The sequence below is a fragment of the Simochromis diagramma genome, unplaced genomic scaffold, assembly GCF_900408965.1.
Source record: "Simochromis diagramma unplaced genomic scaffold, fSimDia1.1 OVJJ01000321.1, whole genome shotgun sequence".
NCBI lineage: Eukaryota > Metazoa > Chordata > Actinopteri > Cichliformes > Cichlidae > Simochromis > Simochromis diagramma.
Window position 1 is genome coordinate 10279101 of NW_024386772.1, and position 20164 is coordinate 10299264.

Consider the following 20164-nt stretch of genomic DNA (forward strand, 5'->3'; position numbering starts at 1 on the left):
TATGTGCATCTTAGCATAAACCAGCACTTGGGACGTGGTGTCTACAGTTTGCCTCGGGTGAATCCCAAAGGTAGCTAAACAGCTATGAATTCATTTTTTCCCATCTCACTATGTGTTGTCTACACATTATCTACAAATTGTTTAAGTCTGTTATCATTGTTACTTTTAGAGAGAGCGAGCTCTGGCTAGCGATGACACTCACACTCTCAGTGTGTCTGGTTTGCATCCATAGTGTGCTTCTTCATTCCATGTGCTTTGCTGTTGTGAACTGTAGTGCAACAGTGAGACAGGGATTGCCTTGTTGGAGCTTTCAGATTAATAGGCACTGATAATAACACACACAACTCACAGCGCTTTTGTCCTTAATGAAGATGGATCTAGCTGGGCCTGGCGGTGCACAGGCACTTGGGGTGGCAACCTGCCAGTCACAGCCAAGTGACATCTGGGAACAGCTCGGTGAAAAGGGTGGGATGGAGCGTCACTAGAGAGTACAATTTCATAACATTATCATGTTATATCATAATCCATTGTTGGTGGCTCATAAGATTAATGTCGGAGCCGGCAGTTATCACTCTTTTTGTTTAGACTTAATGGTCATAGTGAATTATTCATTTCATTTCATTGATTTGCAGTGCAACTCACGCTGACAAAGTTGACAGCGCAGGTTGACTGATAGTGAGTATATCTAATCTGACTGTGAGGTTAGGAAGAATGGGGAAGGAAAAAAACCCCATTAGAAACAAGATAAAGTTATGTGTTGTATAAAATAAGGCTTTGCCATTTGTTTGGTGCGAAATTGACTGAATGAAGCTGAATAAATATTTTTGAAATGGTTAACATTGGTTAAGGGATGGATGCCAAACTGGGTCAAGGGTTTAATCCCCGTAAGATATTAGAGCTCATTAGACTTTGGCTGCAACCAGTATTTGTGTGAGAAGACAGGTGGGTGCTAAGGTCACTTCCTCTGGCAGCCATGGCAGGCATCACAGGGCAAGCATTGATGGGTAGTGGCATTGCCTCCTGTTGCATCAGTAATAATGAACAGTGACAAGCTCTCCACAGCCACAATAAATCACAGGCCACACTGGAGACACTGAAGACCAGGCTGGGAGCATGCTTTCTCTTCAGCGCGGTGTCAGTGTTGACGAACAGACTGACTCGGTGGCTAGCAGCGGCCTATCTCTATCGCTCATTCACAGATGCTGCACTGTTATCGCACACAGTCGACCCCCTTCAGGTATTCATGTACTCTGGTTAGCATGTACAGCTGTCCCTCAGGAATATTGGGCTCTTACTGACTGCTTTATAGGTACTGTGACTTTTTAAACAACTACTACTGTTGGAGAAATAATATTAATAGTCAAAGCATATACTCTAGAGATGAGGAGGTGTGTGGGTTGGGGTTTGTGGAGAGTTACATCCAAGGGCTGATACTGAAGCAGGAAATAATGTAGAGGAGTGTCTGTTGAATAAAGTGAGAATGGCTCTTTTTTTTCTCACTCCCCATTCCCTTTGCCTTTACCTCTTTGGCAGCCACACTAGCCATGTTTGATATCTCTCCACTGTGTTCTGCAGCTCTGCAGATTCCCTTGTCTCATTTGCATTCCCTTAAAGCACACTTCCATTAAAGTCTCCCCCTGTTTTTTGTCTCTTCCCTCTTTCCTTCTGTTTCTTCAAATAGGTCTTTCTTCACTGGGTTGCTCTTTTGGAGAGAGTCTTATTCCCTGTTGACTACACAGCCTATCCCTGCTCTCCCTGAGTCAGTAATCAAACACATTGGCCCTAATACACAGGCCATTACAAGAGCTCTGATGTTCCATCTGCACACAGACGGCACAATGGTGTCATTATATAAACAGCCCTGCTGCTGCAGCCAGCAAGATACTACCACACCAGAGCTTCGCCCTTAACTGACCTACCCCAGTAAATGGAGGTGTTGGGATGATCTGACCTGAATGTGCTTGTGTAGCTGCTGCTAGCTTAACAATATTATCCATCCTAAATTACTGCTCTCGTGTTAACGTTACAGGAGGCTATCATTTCTCACTATGGTCAAGCAAGTGGGCTGCTCAGCATCAATGCAAATGCAATAAAATCAGGTTGTTGTGTAGGAATAATATCTAATGCTATTATGTTGTCGTTGCTAGCATGCTAGCTTTACCAAAAAGGATTAGGGAGATTAACGATAGGCCCAACTGGAGGATAACAATGAAGAGGTTGGGAGGGCAGCGGTTTATTCAAGGTGCTATCAGATGTTAAGTGTACAGAGCTCATATTGTACTTTGTGGAAAATGCCACAATTCTTATGAAATGAAATGAAAGCGTCATGATTTCCTTTTCTTTCGAATCACTTTTTCTCAATAAAGCAAAATTCAATCCATTCAATTTAAATAGCACTAAAATTAAGAGAAACTCTTTGTCAGTACCAGATTGATATGATTGCATGTTCTCTATTAATGATTCATTTTGACATGCAGATGTAACTGTTAAGTCCAACTTACCAATTGGGCTAATTTGGATAATCATTTAATCATTAAATTTGACTGTCATACCTCAGCATCTTGGAAGACAGATTTGTCAGTAGAAGTACAGACTCCCACTCAGCAAAGCTTGATTGCAGATGGTGGCGGTAATGATATTTCATGGTATGTCTGGTACATTTCGAAAGGAAAAGTAGGATAATTATATTCACTTTGGCGAGTGATTAGTTTTATGGAGGTGAAGAAGTAATTAATGAATTCCATCTCATCCTAATTTATTGTTACACTTCCTTGTATGGCTCCCTCTTGCCTAACTCAAGAGAGTACAAAGGAGTATCGAGTGTGACAAAGCTTCGGCACCAATGAGTCAGAGGGAGAATTACTTAGAGGCCCCCAGGCAAAGCACAGGTTTTTGTCATTCTTTGCCATCTCATCATACTATACACAATACGGCATAGATAACCTCCGCAAATAATACTTTCCTCTGAAATGAAGTGCCTGCCTTGGACATGACTGATGCCAAACCCAAGCAGCGCAGAGTAAATACAACATGTATTTGTTTACAATTTATTCCAATTTAATCGCATGTCTTTTTGAACTGAATTTTTACTTGATTACAAATATTTAATGCAGCAGTTTGCATCACTTTCTGATTTGTAAGTGAGTGATTGCCATTCAGTTTCGCACGCTCGGCTGTGTCGGTTGCTAGGAGGCAATCATTTCCTTCATAGCGGGAGCTTTGCTACTGAACCAACTATTTGTTGTTGAAGCATCTGAGGCATAAACATCAATCCTAATAGCACGGGAAGCGCTGGTGCTTCATCATCAGATGGAAAGACTTCTCTTTGCATGAAGAAACTGACCGTCATAATTTATGACTGTCAAATCTTTAAATCAATCACGAGTGTTTTCCCAGCTGAATAAATTTGTGTTTGTGTTATCGTGATCCCCGCGTCGCCCCCCATTGCCCTGCATGATTTTGGCTTGTTCTCTCAGCATACCTCATTTTCGAATGCACTGAAATGCTAATTAAGATGTTAGGAGGTCCCCGAACACTTTATGGGTACAAGCTATTTTTGGAAACCTCAGAAAATTTGCTTTAAAAGCTGCAGCGTTTGTTCAGTCGAGTTGGAAAACTTTCTGCCGAGGCGTTGGCCAGTCACACACACACACACACACACACACACACACACACACACACACACACACACACACACACACACACACACGTAAAGTGATTTCACTCATACTTATCATACTTGTCTCCTCCACCTTGATATCAACTTCCCTTTTGTGGGAGAAAACAGGAGAGAGAAAGCCTGAAGCTGTAGCAGCTCTGAGAGTTGCACCAGCTTTTCTAATTATGCAGCAAAAACTGTCTACGTAAACTCTTTGTTCTTCTGTCTCTTGATTCTGGTCAGGTAATGTTACTAAATGCCTCTTTCTTCTGCACAGAAATGATTTGAGTGATGGGGTTAACGTGAATGGTTCATGTGACAGACACACACAGCTTTTAACATTTCCCCCACTCTGCACTGAAAGGACTTGTGTCACCCTGTTCTTGATGAGCATGTCTGCCATAGCAAACAGATTCTAATGATCATGGTGATTATCGTAATGATCCAATAGAAGTGGATAATGAGGTTATTTGCTTTGGATCAAGGCGGCCTGTAAATTAATAGCTAAAGAAACAGAGTGTAGCATGTGAAACAAGATAGCAGATCTGTGCACTCAAATGTAAATCTGCCGCGTTTGTCTTTGTGTTAACACAAGCGATCGCCATTTGCCCGGCTTTGCTTTATTCATCATCCTCCTCACCTTTACACCAGTGCTCTGAAATTGCCGTCCACTCTCGCTTTTTGTGGGTTCCAGTCTCACAGGGATATGATGTTCTGCTCTATTAGAAGAGAAACAGTGATGATAATAATGGTGGATGTGATCAGTGCAAAAGGGCAGGCTTTGGCCTCAGGCATGTAACATCCTCCAAGTAGGGAGAGCACAAAGAGAGAAGACACCCATCTCACACCCTCCAAAGAGTCCTAACCTTCTTCCACCCAGAGGCACGCTGACTCATAGACACAAGCAGAAGAAATACTTTCCCTTTTGCCTTTACTCGTCCATTTTTACTATTCCTTTTGCTGTTCTCACTTGGCTATTTTCAGCTGTTTCCCCTCCCATTCTCTAGAATTTATTCTCCCTGTACAGAAAGTCATCCTTCACTTCCCTTTCTCTTTTTGTTCTTTATTTGTTAGTTACTCGGTCTGTGTGATGCTTCCTCTCTTTTCATTTCTTGATCACCTCATTCCTTTGTTTTGTCATCTCTTTTTGTCTCATTTCATTCACTTTGGCCTTGCATTCTTCCTTTATTCCTTCCGTTCTCCCTCCCCATCACACTGAAAATGAACATTTCATAATGCCAGCTTTCTTTTTTGTCACAAAATAAAACCAATTTATCCACCCAGCTCCCTCTCTCTCTCTCCTTCTCTCCCTCAATCACCAGCCTTGCCTCCCTCCTTGCTCTCTTTACCCGGCCCTCTTCAGAGACCACAGGAGAGCTATTGTTGAAAAGCACAGAAAGAAGCACAATCAAAAGAAACAGGAGAAAAGACAGATTTTTCTTACACTGAAGCACAAATGTTGGTAGGAAAAACAAATGCGTGTCATTGCACTGAATGGAATCACTTTTTGACCATCAATAATAAAGCGAGATTGGGGATGAGGTGGGGGCTGCGGGATAGCTTGAGAGTAAATACCGTGAGAGCTGTGGAGCTGAGTAGTACATTGCATGTCTATTGCTGTTTGTTTACTGCTCTTCTACTTTTTCTTTGTCCCTCCTGCCCTCCCTCTGAGCATGTCCTTTTCTCTCAACTGCTGATCATAGAGGGTGGTCACACAACACTCAAATTAAGGCACAAGCTGCATTAGTGCAGAGGTTGTGTGTGTGTGTCTGTGTGTTGTGCATACAGTGTATGATAGAAATAAACGCTGGTGCATAGAACAGCTGCTGTGAATGTGCTTGCCACTCTGTTCTGCTTTTATTCTCTCTCCCTCTTTGCTATTTGCTCTCTGCATCTCTCTCTCTCTGCCTTGCTTGTACTCTGCGATATCCAACATACTAATCCATGCAGCGACACCCGGGCAGGTTGTGGGCCTGCATTGCCACTGGGGAAGAGGTTAAATATCAGAGAAGGTCACAAAGAGGCGGGGCTGGAGAGGTCGAAGGAAAAACCAAATCAGCGATGATAAAGAGAGGGGCGAAGCCGCTCACGCCCTGCCGTCTTTGCTACCAGATGAAAAGCACTGCCATGCCTGCGTGATGTTGTGTGTGTTGACATATTTAGCAGGATGAAAAGCTTTGATAAATGAAAAATGCAGGGACTTTTATAATCCCAACTGTCTGTTTTGTATTCTGAGTTCAGGTTTATAATCAAGATTAGGATTATATTTATTTTTGTACAGATATACACATAGTATGATAAAAAAATTCTCTGAACTATTTGAGGATGTCACATAGTCTGCAATATGCACTAAATCTGTCATCTTAAAGATTTATCACAATCATGCATTTTTATGTTTGATCTTTTGTGTGTGATTAAGCAAGATATATTTGCTTGCATTTGGAAAGTTTGGCTCTAGATTAGGATTCGTTTTTTTTTATCTCACACAAATATGTGGAGCTAAAACTGTCACAATAGACCATCGACCACAACATTAAAACTGTTGAAAGCCAAAGTGAATGGAAAAGTTGATGCTCTACATCTGAATGTTACATTGACACATCCCAGAAAGCTAAAAAAAAAAATGGAGCAAAGCATCCTGCTCATGGTGTTGGCACCACCAAGCTGGAAAATGCACTCATACTGCAAAAAAGTGCCTGAGGAAACCCAAGAAATACAACCAGAAAAGCCAAAGCACTGATCCCAAATCCAAACTCAACAGACCATACCATGGAGCAAGGCCATCCATGATGTCCCCAAATCTACTAGAGCCCCAATGCCACATACTGCAGACATATCCAAAGGTCTTGTATCCAGACCCTGATAAGTCACAAGTGTGTATTCTGGTGGTGTTCTTGAGTGGACTTAAATAATATTCGGCATGCGTTATGTTATGTGGCTGATTGGTAGCAAGAGTGAAGTGCTGACTGTAGGTTAGTTGAAACTGGTATAGAGCACAGAAAATGAATGGAGTCAATAAAAGCTCCATACAGTATCCCAGCGTGTGTGTGAGAGAGCATGTGTGTGTATCATGCAGTAAATGAAATAAGACAAAGCAACCGGCTCCCCACTAAAACAAACAAACACTCATACAACACAAAGAGATGTAGACCAATCTGTCTGCTCCATCAGCAAACTCAGCAGGAGCAGTGTTAGCTATAACGATACCATCTTTACTGTTCTCTGCCTTCTAGCCCCTGAAGGGGCAGAGCAGGCTCCACTGTCAAAAAATCAGAGCTCAAGTTCCAGATTGTGATTTATTTCATTAGGCAAATGAGATGTGTGAGCCCCGCAGCACCGCTGACTGAGTCACCGCTTTTCAACTGTCTCGATTTGTATGCACGCCTGCAAACACAAACACACGCACACATAGAGAAGACATGCATTTTTCACGTGAAAATAACTCTGTTAACAGCCCCAAAACATATGTAGCAAGTCTGATTCAATCAAGCGTCCAAACACTTGAGAGTGATGAGCTGGTAGTGGCAACAGCTGTTGCCAAGCCATCTTGCACAAAATGGCCTCCGATTTCCCAACTGATCATTCTACCTGACCACCACAGGGGGAGCCTCTCTCCTCTCCTCTCCTCTCCTCTCATTTAAATGCTGTACAGAGAAGAAAAAATAATTTCCTTTTTGTTGACGTATGCACATACAGAATTTTAAGAGGCTCCTAATTCCGTGTTTTTTTCTTTCCGCTTTGCCTGCAGGTTCACCCTCAAGGTGGGTGTAAGCTGAGGAAGTGCCCCCCAACTCACCTGTGCCTGCTGACCACCTCTGACCACCTAGACCAGTTCCTTACACTTCTCGGCATCAAGCATGGCTCTTGCAGTCTGGATCGTCTTCACTTGTGCTGTGGCTTCCAGCAACATTGCTCCATCCTCACAGGGTATGTAATATTAAAATTCTCTAGTGTTGTCTATATCATGACGAGTGCACATGTGTGCATCTGGATTCAGAATTTATGCGTTACAATTCTGTTTTAACTCAACGAGCCAGCTTAGATGGTTTTACACACCGTAAGCTCCTGTTGGTTTCACCGTTACTAGTAGCCGGCCTGGCCTGAGGTTACTGCAAATGAGGATGCAATATTTATACATGTGATGAAGGTTGTAAGTGTATTGACTTGCTGACCAGGCTAGAAAAGCTGCACTTCATTAACTGAACTCTCTCTACAGGAGACAGAGAGAGAGAGTGTCTGAGCAAGGTGGATGTGAGAATGTCAATAAAATTTCTTGTCATCTTGATGTTAGTTGGAGCGTGGCAAGAGAATAAGGGGGAATCCGTGCATGTAATGGTGCCATATGTGTGACCTCCTTGAATGTGCCATGTACCATAAGATGTTTCGTTTTGTGTCGCATGTGCGCTAGCTGTTGTAAGCCTGGCAGCAGGTGACCTGGATGGGATGAAGTGATGCTGGAGGGTGTTGTGTATTTGTTGGAAGATATGTATGAGGGAAGGAACGGGAATTGCAGGGGTAGGCAGCGGGCCGAGGAGGGAAAGGAGGGGCTGCTGGGTGTCCTGCTAGTGGCCTGCCACACAGACAGCAGCACACCATCTGCTGTATGTTCTCCGTCAACTCTGTGCCAATGAGCCGCTGGGTGATGGACAGCCAGAATGAAGAGGAGGAGCTTAAGGACACATGGTTACCGCAGGGAGGAGCTAGCGATGAAGAAAGTGGGGAACAGTAAGGTGTGTTTTCATATTAGTGCTGATATTAATATTGGATTTAACATTTCCCCAGTGAAAGCTATGATTGGACAGGTGTGGCTCTAATTTGAGAAGATATTCTTTTTCTCCTTTGGTTGCATCAGATCTGTGTGGCCCATGTTGTGTTCCATTAGGCCACTGGCATCATGTTGCTTTGTGTTTTACTTGTGGGTGTATATATTTGTATGAAAATAAGCCTCCACCTATCTGCATGACCTGGCACTTCGAGAATAGTAATAATACAGCAATAATCAGTCACAATCACTATCAGCGCACAGACAGAACATTTGGTTGGATGAAATTAAGAAGATTTTTTTTTCTATTGGAATCAGGCACATTGCACATTTACATTGGCTCATGTTCACCCACACTGTTTTGGTGCACATAATTTTGGCAGTCAAATTTTGGCTGAAATTCATTCTCTCTTTTATAGTGTGACCAGAGGAGCAGGAGAGAAAAAGAAAGGAGAACAAGGGAAGTGGAATTTAAAGGAAGAGCGCAGGGTTTTGATGTGATGAGATCTGCTGAAATCCCTCTTAGACTAATCAAAGCTCATTTGGAAACCTGCATGATCATCACACATGGCTTCACAGTCTAATGTGTACTCCCTGCTCCTCCTCCGTGTCCCGACTAATCTGCGATGCTTTAACCTCACTCTGCTCCTGGCTGCACATTCTAATATTTACCCTTAACACACACCCATTTATTCTACTCTAGAAGTAGCTCTTTAGCGCAAATGTTCTTAACCAGCATGAGCTTTGTACACGTACGCCTCACATAGTGAATATTTATCCCCTTAAATCACTGTGCAGTTTTTCATTTGTCTTTGAGATCCAATGGCTGCGTGAGACAAAAGACAATATTTTCATCTGTGAATACAAACTCATACTAACACAAGCAAATAAAGTCATAATCATACTGGCATATAGAAAATCCCTCCACACCTTTGTCCCGGCAGTCTCCCTGACAGCCTGACATGCGTACCTTGACAAACAGAATGTCCCGCTGATTCCACAGAATGCTTGAGAATGTACCACCCTTCATACACAGTGCTGCTGATCTGAAAGCCCATTAGGCTTGCTTAATGTGGCAGGCATTGCAGGCAGCTGCGCTGTACGTGATGAAGCCCTGACACAGAACTTTCATTTAGCACAGTGTAAAGCGTTGCTGTGTGCATGTGTATTCGTATTTATGTGCACCAGTGGTGGCAGGAAGACCATTACAAGGCTATTTGTAGGTCCTTTCAGTCTGCAATGTGATGGGTATGAATTTGCAAGCATACAGTATAGTGCATAATGTGCCTGTATGTCCATGAGTGCATGGTGATGTGTGCATGGGAGAGTCTGTATGGATCTTTGTGTTTATGTGAGAGTGCTGACATATCCAGATAGATGTGCGTATGAGCCTTTTTGTGTGTATGTGTGCATGTGTGTGTTTGTGTGTGCCACTCATACCAGGATGGCAGTGCCAGCTGACTGGTTGAATCTGTTCTCATCTCCCCTGTATTTAAGCCTTTGCTCTCAGATCAGTCGTGTGGAAAGGCCCCTGGTCCTTTAGTGCACACGCAGACATTTTTATCTGTCTTCCCCTCCTCTGCCTGGCTTTTTTTCTTCCCTGCCTTTTCCCCTGAACAGTAGCTATCATTTAAGGATAGGGGACTAGCTGTTTTTACACATCTTCTCAACAAAGTGCTTAGTCTCTCGACTGTTCTCCAAGGGTGACACAATGTTTGAATGGGGACTGTTCTCAGTGTATGCTTTTGCTTTCTGTAATGCAGGGCTCTGTGTTTTGTTTTGTTTTTTTGTTCCATGGAGAGTAGGGCTGTTCGATATAACGATATATCGGACGACGATATATAAAAACATCTATTGTTTGTTTCGTGGTGTCGCAAAATAAACTGTTTACGGCAATATTTTTTCATCGTTTTGATGGTCACTGTAGTGGCTATATTAATTTCTTAAAGTTCTCTCTTTCTCTTATATTTAATATAACCACACACAAGCGCCTGTTTTTATGCGTTGTGGTTAGCAACAAGACGGTAAAGCCATCGCGTGTCCGCTTGTTTATTTTCCACATAATCCTTTCACAATAAAGCTCAAGATCCTGTTGAGACTTTTCAAAATAAACTGAATCACGTGAAAGAGTATGCAGAGTATTTACGGATGAGAAGCAAAAAAGAGCCGTCAGATGCTAAAAAATAAACCTTAGACTCAAACGTTAGAACAGGCTTTTCCCCGCAGCACGCGGTGTAATTAATACTTACATACGTTACAACTTATGTCTAAAAATGTATAGTTTCATACATCGTTAAAACACTCGACTTCAGGTACACGACACCCAGGTACACTTCACGCAAGTCGAGCCGAGATTCACAGAATTTACAGAAAATGTTAAATTTTTGTGATTTATATCGTTATCAGGAGGATACATGTCTTATATGATATGGATATGAGCTTTTGGTCATATCGCACAGCCGTAATGGAGGGCTACATAAAGAATTCACTATGCTGTTGCAAGACAGATGCTTTTTTTAAAATGTCTGAGCTGACAGTTTTTTCCAGGTCCAAATGTTGCCATATCCTAAATTTAAAAGTGGGAGCAAAGATTAAAAAAAAAAAAATGAGTGAGTGAGGGTCTTAAAATCCAATATTGAATTTGCACAGTTAAAGACACGTCTTTCAGTCCTGCAGAAATATTAAAATTGTAATTTTAAAACAGTGACCTACTCATAAATTCATAAGAGCTGACTCTGACAGGCTTATGCCAATAATATCTTTAGAGGAGGCAATAAAAGAGTGCTACTAACACATAGCTTTTTGTCGCCGTGTACTTTCCTAAACAGCATGTAACTTTGAGGCTTCACAAGCAGCATTTTGTATTTCCTTATTCCCTTCATTTTGTTAACTCACAGCTCTACACTTTTCACTTGAGTATATGTCAAGCAGAGCACTGAAGCTGAATTAGTTTAACTAAATCACTGAATTAGTTGATTAGATTCAGTTGCATTTAAATGAGTCCATGACGGGAACATAGTAAAGATCCTTTCCTTGTTGAAATTAATTCTGAATGCAATTAATTTGCATTCATAAATACTTTTAGAACTACAAAGGCGCTGAGAAAGTGCATCACTCACCAAAGTCAGCGCTCTACCTCAAAGATTTGAAGAAAGTGATCGACTGCTGTGACAAAAATGTATTAGCTCTTCCTTTTGCTTTACTTCAAGTGTCACTACAATTATCATAGTGGTTTGTATGTTCTTGCTCATATGTAGTACAGTACCCACTCGCTATTTTCTATGGTCATATTTAAGCACTCACTGCACATCTTTGTGGATAGAGATCTGAGACATGAAATGAAGAATATATATCTCTGTGTGTGTGTGTGTGTGTGTGTGTGTGTGTGTGTGTGTGTGTGTGTGTGTGTGTGTGTGTGTGTGTGCGTGTGTGTTTAACACACTTGTTAAATAGCCTGTCAAAAAACAAAAAACATATTTTAGAAATCTGTCAGAAACTTGTATATTTACCTTTCTATTTATTTATTTGGCAAATAACACTTTGGACGTCTGTGTAAGTGTAACATTCAGTCACTAAGACAAATTTTCATCTCAGGAATGCAAATAAAGAATGGCATCTTAATCAAAAAATCATAATGTGCTTCACATTTTTTTCTGTTTTTTTGTAAAACAGCAATAATTACATTTTAGCATTAAAAATATCACTTTGATTAAAGACCTGGTGTGTAATAGTGGAATACCTATTACAGAAGCAAAAATGGATTTGGTAATTACAAATACTGTTTGTAATTAATTTAAGCAAATTAATTTAAGGCAGCTATAGCGCATATATCTATATATATATATATATATATATATATATATATATATATATATATATGTGTGTGTATATATATATATATATACATATAGCTATCTATCTATATATTCAGCTACATTTGTTGTCTGAACTTAATTCAAAATTAGTCTCCGGTGTTACCTCAGCTACTATCCTGGCAACTTCAGCATAGTTTAATGTAATTTTTTTTTTAAGGTGCCTCTGAACATAATTCAGACAGTGACTGATTACATGAGCAACCACACTGTAATTGGAAAAACAGAATTTCTTAGAGACAGGCATGTTGTATCCTGTCAGGTTCACATTGCTCCTGCTTGCAACACCTGGTACTTTGCAGTGATTTATTATTTGTAATTAATTCTACACGCTAACTTTGTTGTTATGAATCTCGATCAGTCTTGTGTATTTCACATCCCCGAGTTCACATGGGAAGGATGCTCAGTAGAAGAGTACAGTTACTAACTTTGACCAATTCTCTTTTGACACAAATATTAGTTGCAGGATCACAGAGGCGGTTGACTATTGCTGGACTTAAATGACGTAAATAATAAACTATAGAGACAAGTTCATTTCTAATAGCTTGGATTTTTATAGACCAAGGCCATCCAAACTGCATGTTGTGTGTTCACTGAGACAAGTAAATGCTCCCATTTTGTCTGAAAATGACCTTTGAGTATGCTTTAGCGTGGCTTTTCTCTTTCATAAAGCTGAAATCCACAGCCTTTACTGACACTAATTGCTAATCTAGTGGCTTGTGAATATTGCATATCATCTGGATTTTGCAATAAAGAGCTGCTCTGAAGCCTTTTTCTCCCTATTCTCTCTCAGTGCCCCTTGTGTGTGTGTTTTCAAGCTTTTGTTGCTTTCTCATCTTATTTGCAACAGTCAGTTCTTCTCACTTCTCTCCTCTTCTCTCATTTTCATCCAGTCTCTCAGCTCTCCCCCCCCAAAACCTTAGCTATTATACCCCCTTTTTGCGCTGTGATATACTTCCCCGCACACTCCCTCCTATCTCTTTCCTGGCCTCCCGTTCTGTTCGCCCATCACCGTTTCTGCTCTCCTCCTTTTTAAACTCTCAGCTCTCCCCATCACTCGACCCCACTTTCTATCTAGCTTCCATCATTGAGATTAACCCCGCTGCCTCCTGCAAGCCACATTTTCCTCCTTTCCTTACCCTCTGCCTCCCGTCCGTTAGCAGCGCGCATCTCTTGTCGTTGTTATTCGTTTCTCTTCGCCTCTTTCTGCCTTCTGTCATATCTCGTTTGCTACCTCCCTTGCTCGCTCCCTGGTGCTGAGAGTTACTGTGCTCTTCAAAGCCCTTGGCTGAGAGCAGTAGATCACAGAGAGGCCTGTGTGAGTGAAAGGTTAATGGATGGCCTTTGAACATATATTGGGCGTTGGGGGGGGGGGGTGGGAGAAGGAGGGACCGACGGGGCGGTGTGGCGGCGTGTTCTTTCAAACCTCACTTTGAAGATGACGCACGCCGCTCTCATGTGCTTGTGACTGTATACAGGGGTTGTGCCTTTTTGTTTATTCATTCGTGCTAGTGTATGTGTGTTTGCGCCCATTTTGTTTGTGTGTTTGTGTTTGCTTGTAGTCGTGTGTATGCAAGGGCATGTTAGTTTGTGTACATTGATTTGTGTACTGCAAACAAGCTTCTACATCAAGGATTGAGTACTGTGTTCCTGTTTGTGCAGTCGTGTGATAGCTGCCTCTGTTCTCTCCGGGCCGTGGTGTGTAACTTTGAGGCTTTGTAGCCGTACAGGACTGCATGTGTGTGTATGTGAGAGAGCTGGTTTGTGAACATGTACAAAGGTGTGTATGTATCAAGCATGTTATGTGATTAAGAATGCGGGCATTTGCTTATCTCGTGTTCTGTGGACTGCAGAGTGATAGTTAATAGCAGCAGCTTACAGCTGGAAACCAAGAGCAGAGAGAGTAGAGAAGCGAAGAAAGAGAGAGCTAGATCACAGCAGAGAGGGTGCCAATACAGTGAAAGAGAGTAAAGGAGGAGAATGGAATTGGAACGAGAAACTAGAGGTAAAGGGCTGGGAAGGAAGGTGAAGCTAAGAGGTGGGGAGAATGAGGGGAGTGTGTCGGGGACAAGTAAAGGTAAATGAGATAGTTTCCAGGTGGATGAAATTAGATGAGGGATTGAGGGATGATGCGAGGTGAAAAAGAAAAACACAGAGAGAGGAGGAAACTCACAGTGTTACTCATTACAGTGCAAGTGAATACAATGGCCTGTAAGTGTAGGAGGAATATTTTAATTCATGCTGTAGCTATGAAAACATGAAAGTAGAGGAGCACACAAAATCCTCCATGCTGTAGTTAACCACATAAGTATACTCGCAAACAGATCGATCACCTCATAAACATGCAGAGTGAAAATACACTCAGGCGCACACACTGTCCAAGCGTCCGGACCTTTGGCTTAGTGTATAAGGAGGTTAATTAAGTGTCTAATGCAGCAGCGGGGCCGGGCTTTGACACTCATCTTTCCTAACAGGTCTCCGGTTGCGACTTCCGACTTTTTCAAATCCACACACACACACAGACTCATACTTGCACACACCTTTTTTCCTGACAGCACTCCGCACAAGCTACTCACTCCGTCTTCCCCTCTCTCCTCCACACTTTGACTTTCTTTTTTCTCATCACTTGCTTCTGCTCTTCATTTCCTCGCCAACTTCCCCGCTTTCCTCTCTCTGCTTCTCTGTCTCTACTCCATTCCTCCCTCATCCCTGTGGCTGTTTCCCTGCAGCACCTGCAGTTTTACTCCAGCACAGTGTTTATATGAATCTAGGTCTGACTCACTGTCTGCTGGCCTGCCTCCTCTGATATGTGCTGGAAACATAGAACAGAATAGAGTTGTGCTGGGCCTGTAGCACTGCTCCTTTCCCCGGGGAGATGGAGGATATTTTACACCCGGTGAATCTCCTACTTTTTAGGCAGGCTGATTTTTATTTTGGGCTATGCCGATTCCCCGTGTTGAGGCACTTTTATTGCATAATTAGGCGCCAGGGCTAGCAATGAAGTGGTTTGACAGTATGAGCACGTCCCGTCTCGCCTCCCTCCTCAAGTTTGTGTGTATGTTGTTCAGTGTCTCAGCGGTTTTTTTAACCACCCGTCTTAATATCTATGCAATGCCTGCTAGTTCCCCCCACAGCAAAGTTTGTCAACGCACAGAGCGAGAGAGAGTTCTTGAGGTTGAGGATGGATGATGGGTAGAGCTTGTGTGCATTTGCCTGCGAGAGTTTGTGTGTATGTGCTTGTCCGTAATTGCAAATGCCTGAGTGTGTGTTGTGTGAGAGTGTAAGTATCCCGTTTCCAACAGGGGCACATTTAATTCTCTTATGAATGATGTAATGTTATGGGCTATGTTGTAATTCAGTTCTGTTAGAGGACGGGGCTGCTGAGGAGAGAAGCTGTCTTATTGAGCAGATCCAAACAATAGGAGGCCTCCTCTCCCACGAATCGGTCTGCCTCATTTCTTTTATGTCACTGACCTTGTGCATCCACAAAGAATAGTCGTTATGCTCATCTGCTGCCAGCACTTTGTTTGAAGGTTTCTATCTTTTTCCATTGTTACCCTGTCTCATTTGCTGTGCCATTCCATTTCTTCCTCCTGTGTGCTTGTGCGACTCAGCTCCATCACAGTGGATGTGTGTCATTTTGGCACTGCTTTGTGTTCTGACCTTATAGCAAGACTGGTGACTCCCTATACAGTCACTCCTCATCTCATCTCTTCTGTCTCCTTTGCCTGCAGCAGACAGGCGGAGGAGTCAGAGATGAGATAGCATCCTAGCTTTGAGGCCAGCATTTCTCCCTCCCATCCAAAGTCACACACACACATGCACACGCACTGTCCCACAAGCTCAGGCTGCCCCCACCCCTCGCACCCTCATGTTAGGCCTTTAGGTTTGTCTCAGCATGTCACTTTGTCACAACTCCTCAGCTTGAAGGCTGCCTGGATGTGACAGTTCTGGCCACATCGCCTCAGCCTGTCTGTGGTGACAGGCCATGCTCCAGTGAGTCATTACGCTAACTCGCAGTGCTAAATGAGTCGCTAAGATGCAGCACTAAGCTGATAAGGAGCTCTAGAAATTGGTTGGGATGATTCTCAGCTGGAGAGGGATCCCCATCACTGAGACCTCTCAGTTCTGTCCAATGACTGTAAAATTACTTGTTCTTCCTCGCCAGCTTTACTAAAGAACTAACCTAAAACTTATGAGGGAGTTAGCTCTTTGCGTTAGCTCTAATGCTAAGGGTATATGTAGATGTAAGAGGTGTTTTAATAATACCTACTGGTATATGTGGGCAAAAATAGGAAAATGACCCATTAGCTTCAAGGGCTTAACATAAATTAAATTTTAAGCACTGTGATATAACAAGAAACCTCTCCACTACTGGACAAAATGTTTCCAGTTCTATGCTTCAGTGCTAGGCTAATGAGTAGTATTGGGAGACAAAGAGGCTAAAGGGGCTGATCATATCATCACAAAAAAACACTCTTCCAAAAGCACACACCACGAGCCACAGAGCTCCACAAGTATAATCTCCTGTTGTGACTCAGTCGCATACTTGCTGGATACCTCCAAGGCCAAACTTTCACAGAGAAAGACACTGTGAGAGCCTCAGTGATAATACATCCCAAGGTCAAACTGTCTGAGGTGGTGAAATGAAGATGCTTTTATGTTTGAAAGCACATTGCTGCTGATGAAGACAAATCTTTGTCTGTTCGTACAGAAAATGTAAAATCATTTTGAATGCCACCTGTTTTAATCAGTACTGACATAACAGACCAAACATTTTCTCTTAACTTTTCTCAAGTGTTGGGCATGGCTCTGGTTGCAGGTAAGATTTTCTTATCGCTCCTCATCAGTTATATCGGATTTGCGTGCAAAGTTGTTATGTGCACTGCAGCTACAGACGTAAGATTAAGAATAGATTTAAAGACTAACAGCAGTAGAGAGCATATGAGCATGCAAAGTCTAGATTGACTTGTGCAAAATTATGTTCTTGTCTGATGGTTCAAGCATCTATCCACCCTCAGGCTTTAATTACTGTGTGAGGATAATGAGTCAAATCCAATCAGTTCTCTCTGTTGCTCTTAATTTGTATGGAGCTTCTATTTGAAGCCAACCGCTTCAGCCCTTCACACCAGCTGCCCTGGAGTGACACCAGGGCTCTGGCTGTGTGGCTGTGTGTGCGTGACCTCTGCCACATCCATGAAAATCAGCTTGTATAATTACTGAATTGGCCCATTATTGGTATGTGTACCAATTGGTAGCATTTCTTGAGCACGGTGGCTGTTAATGCAGTTTTATACACCACAGGAGATAAGTCATAGTCTCACTGCGAGGGATTACATCCAAGTATACATATGGCTGCTGCAGAGAAAGTCACTCCATTCAGCTATTATGAGTCTGACAGACAAGACTAAATGCCCATGTGTGTTATTGTGTGTGTCTGTGTGTGCTGGCTAAAGAGACCCTGAAACCTTAATGGATTCCTGCAGAGTGAAGGACAATCATAGCCCATGGCCAGGCCAAGCTTATCCTCTGCTCATCTCATCTCAGCTCAGCTCAGCTCAGAGCCAGTCACAGCTCCAGCTAGGCCTCAGGCCATCTGGCTGGCACGCTACCACATACACACACCCTCTCACACACACATAGACACTGAATCCATCCCTCAAGTTAAGATCCATGCTTGTTGTGAATACACCATTCAGAAATTTCTGTATGGATGCAAGATGAATCCTTCTGTATATCTAAACTTTAAAACCCACCTTAGAACTGCAACTTGTCAAAAAGTGGTTGCGTTGCTCTGAATTATGTCGGTGTGAAATATGATATATTAATGACACAAGCAGAGATTTGCAGGGGTGCTAGAAATAGGATAGTTATCTAGCTGCCACACTGAAATTTACTGGCTCATAATGGCTGTGCTCAATTAAGGCTAAATATATGCTGTAACAGCTGGACCAGAGAAAGTTATACCTGGGAAAAAAAGACAACGGATTTAGGTCCATACAACAGTCTCTGCATAAATTTGGTAATGTTTCATAATCAAGTACATATCATTGTGATTCAGTAGACTTTTGCCTAGTCATTGACTATATAAAGTGTAACTGTAAGATCTAAGTGAGATATCCCACATAATGTTTCACAATTATATAAAGCTTATGAAAGGTACATTGTTGAGCTTTGTGCAAAAAGTTCTGTGCCAATGTCTTGAGCCATTATTATTCACCTTTTTGCTACAATACAGCCTGAACTGTCTTAGGCAAGCTTTCTTGCATCTTCAAGCAGTGTTCAGGAATAGTTTTCGAGGCTACTTAAAAGAAATTCTAAGGTCTTTTTTTGGGGATGTTTGCTGCCTTTTGTTCTGTTTTCTGTCATGATGATGCCATCCTGCTTCAATAATGTGGCGGTCTGGGCTCTGGGGAGGTCAGTCCATAATTGATAGTGTTCTGTTGTGCGTTTGTATGTGTGTGTTTTTCTATCCAGATGTGTTGCCATTGCCAATCAGTTGCTTTCCAGATGGTGTTGCATGGTGATTCAAAATCTGATGGTACTTTTCATAATTTCGTCATTTTTGACAAGATCCCCAAACCCCAACTCCATTTCGGGCAGTGGTGTCTACACTACTGCCTGAAATAGAGCTCAAAAGCCTCCATTAGCCTTCATTGTGTTTTACAGAAGGTTGTGGACACTCACTGTTGCACCTCTCTCCTGACCTTCCCTGTACATACTGATCATTCCACTGATTTTCAGTCTAGTTCTTGTGTTATTTGGCGTACCTCGCCTCTTTTCCCTGTTTTTTTTCCCTTACCAACTACTTTTTGACAGGTGTCTATTGAGACCTTTCCTGATAAAGGCTTAGTGAACTGTGGATAGAGCCCAGTTAGTTAGTTCTGCCAATTCATTTTTTTCCAATGTGGTCAAATCTTTTTAAATCAGGAGATAAGCCAAGTTGTCTGTTTTGTGTGGACTCAACACGTTCATTCTTTAGTTAGTTGTCTTTTATATGCCTATAAATTATTCATAGTGCAATATTAAGTGCCTTTACAAACAAACAAAACTAAATTCGTTGAAAAGGGTGAAGGACTAGACTGAAATTGAGAAAATAGAGTCAGTGTCCAAATTAAAAGTTTGAAATACCATCAGAAAGCCTGGTGCTCAAGACCACTTTTACCAAAATTAGAAAAAAGTCTGGCTTCTTAGAGGCAAAATATAAAGAAATGACAAGTGGCTCAAGATGTTTACACAGTACTGTAAATATATGCACTTCTTTTGAAACTCTGCTGAAGAAATAGCTTAAAGGAGATCTTCGCAGCTTAGTGGCAGTATATGGAACTGAAAAGCCAGAAATGCTGTATTTACCATTTAAATTTGCTTGGTATATAAAGTGTGGTTAATGAGTGAGCTGCTGCCTCTGGTAGGGACTAATATTCTTTGCGCCAACCTACAGTGTAAGCTGACTAAGTGTGATCACTCCTGGTGGCCCGCTTCACTTTTACTTCCCTCTTGGCTCATTGTAAGGTTATAATCACTGGCCAGCTGTACACTGCTGCGTATTCACACCACAGGGTAGTTAAGACGACAAGGCCACACACTGACACTACGCATTGTATCCCCACTGTGACACAAGAACTCTGTGTGTATGCATGGATGTGTGCAAGTGTATGTGTGCTTGAATGTGATCTTGCATACTCGTCTGCACAGTGCGTCTGCGTATGTGCTAATTTGCTTCTGTGGGTCTTGTGCGTTTGAGTGTGGACTTGTTTGTCTGGCCTCGCCTGCTGTTTGCATCTCCATGTGCTTTAATTAGTATGCGCTTTTGCATTTAGGCCTTTGTGATTTGGCACTGGCACTGTATTCTGGCGAGGCATAAAAGATTTG

At 42.2% G+C, this 20164-nt stretch overlaps 1 protein-coding gene across 1 annotated transcript in view; it reads left to right on the plus strand.

Moving 5' to 3' along the window:
• adgrl1a (adhesion G protein-coupled receptor L1a) overlaps window positions 1–20164 on the plus strand; it is a 96017-nt gene that overhangs the window by 31971 nt on the left and 43882 nt on the right. The window contains 1 exon segment of the mRNA XM_040039852.1: window positions 7407–7585. Coding sequence (XP_039895786.1) covers window positions 7516–7585 — 70 coding nt within the window. The 5' untranslated portion in view covers window positions 7407–7515.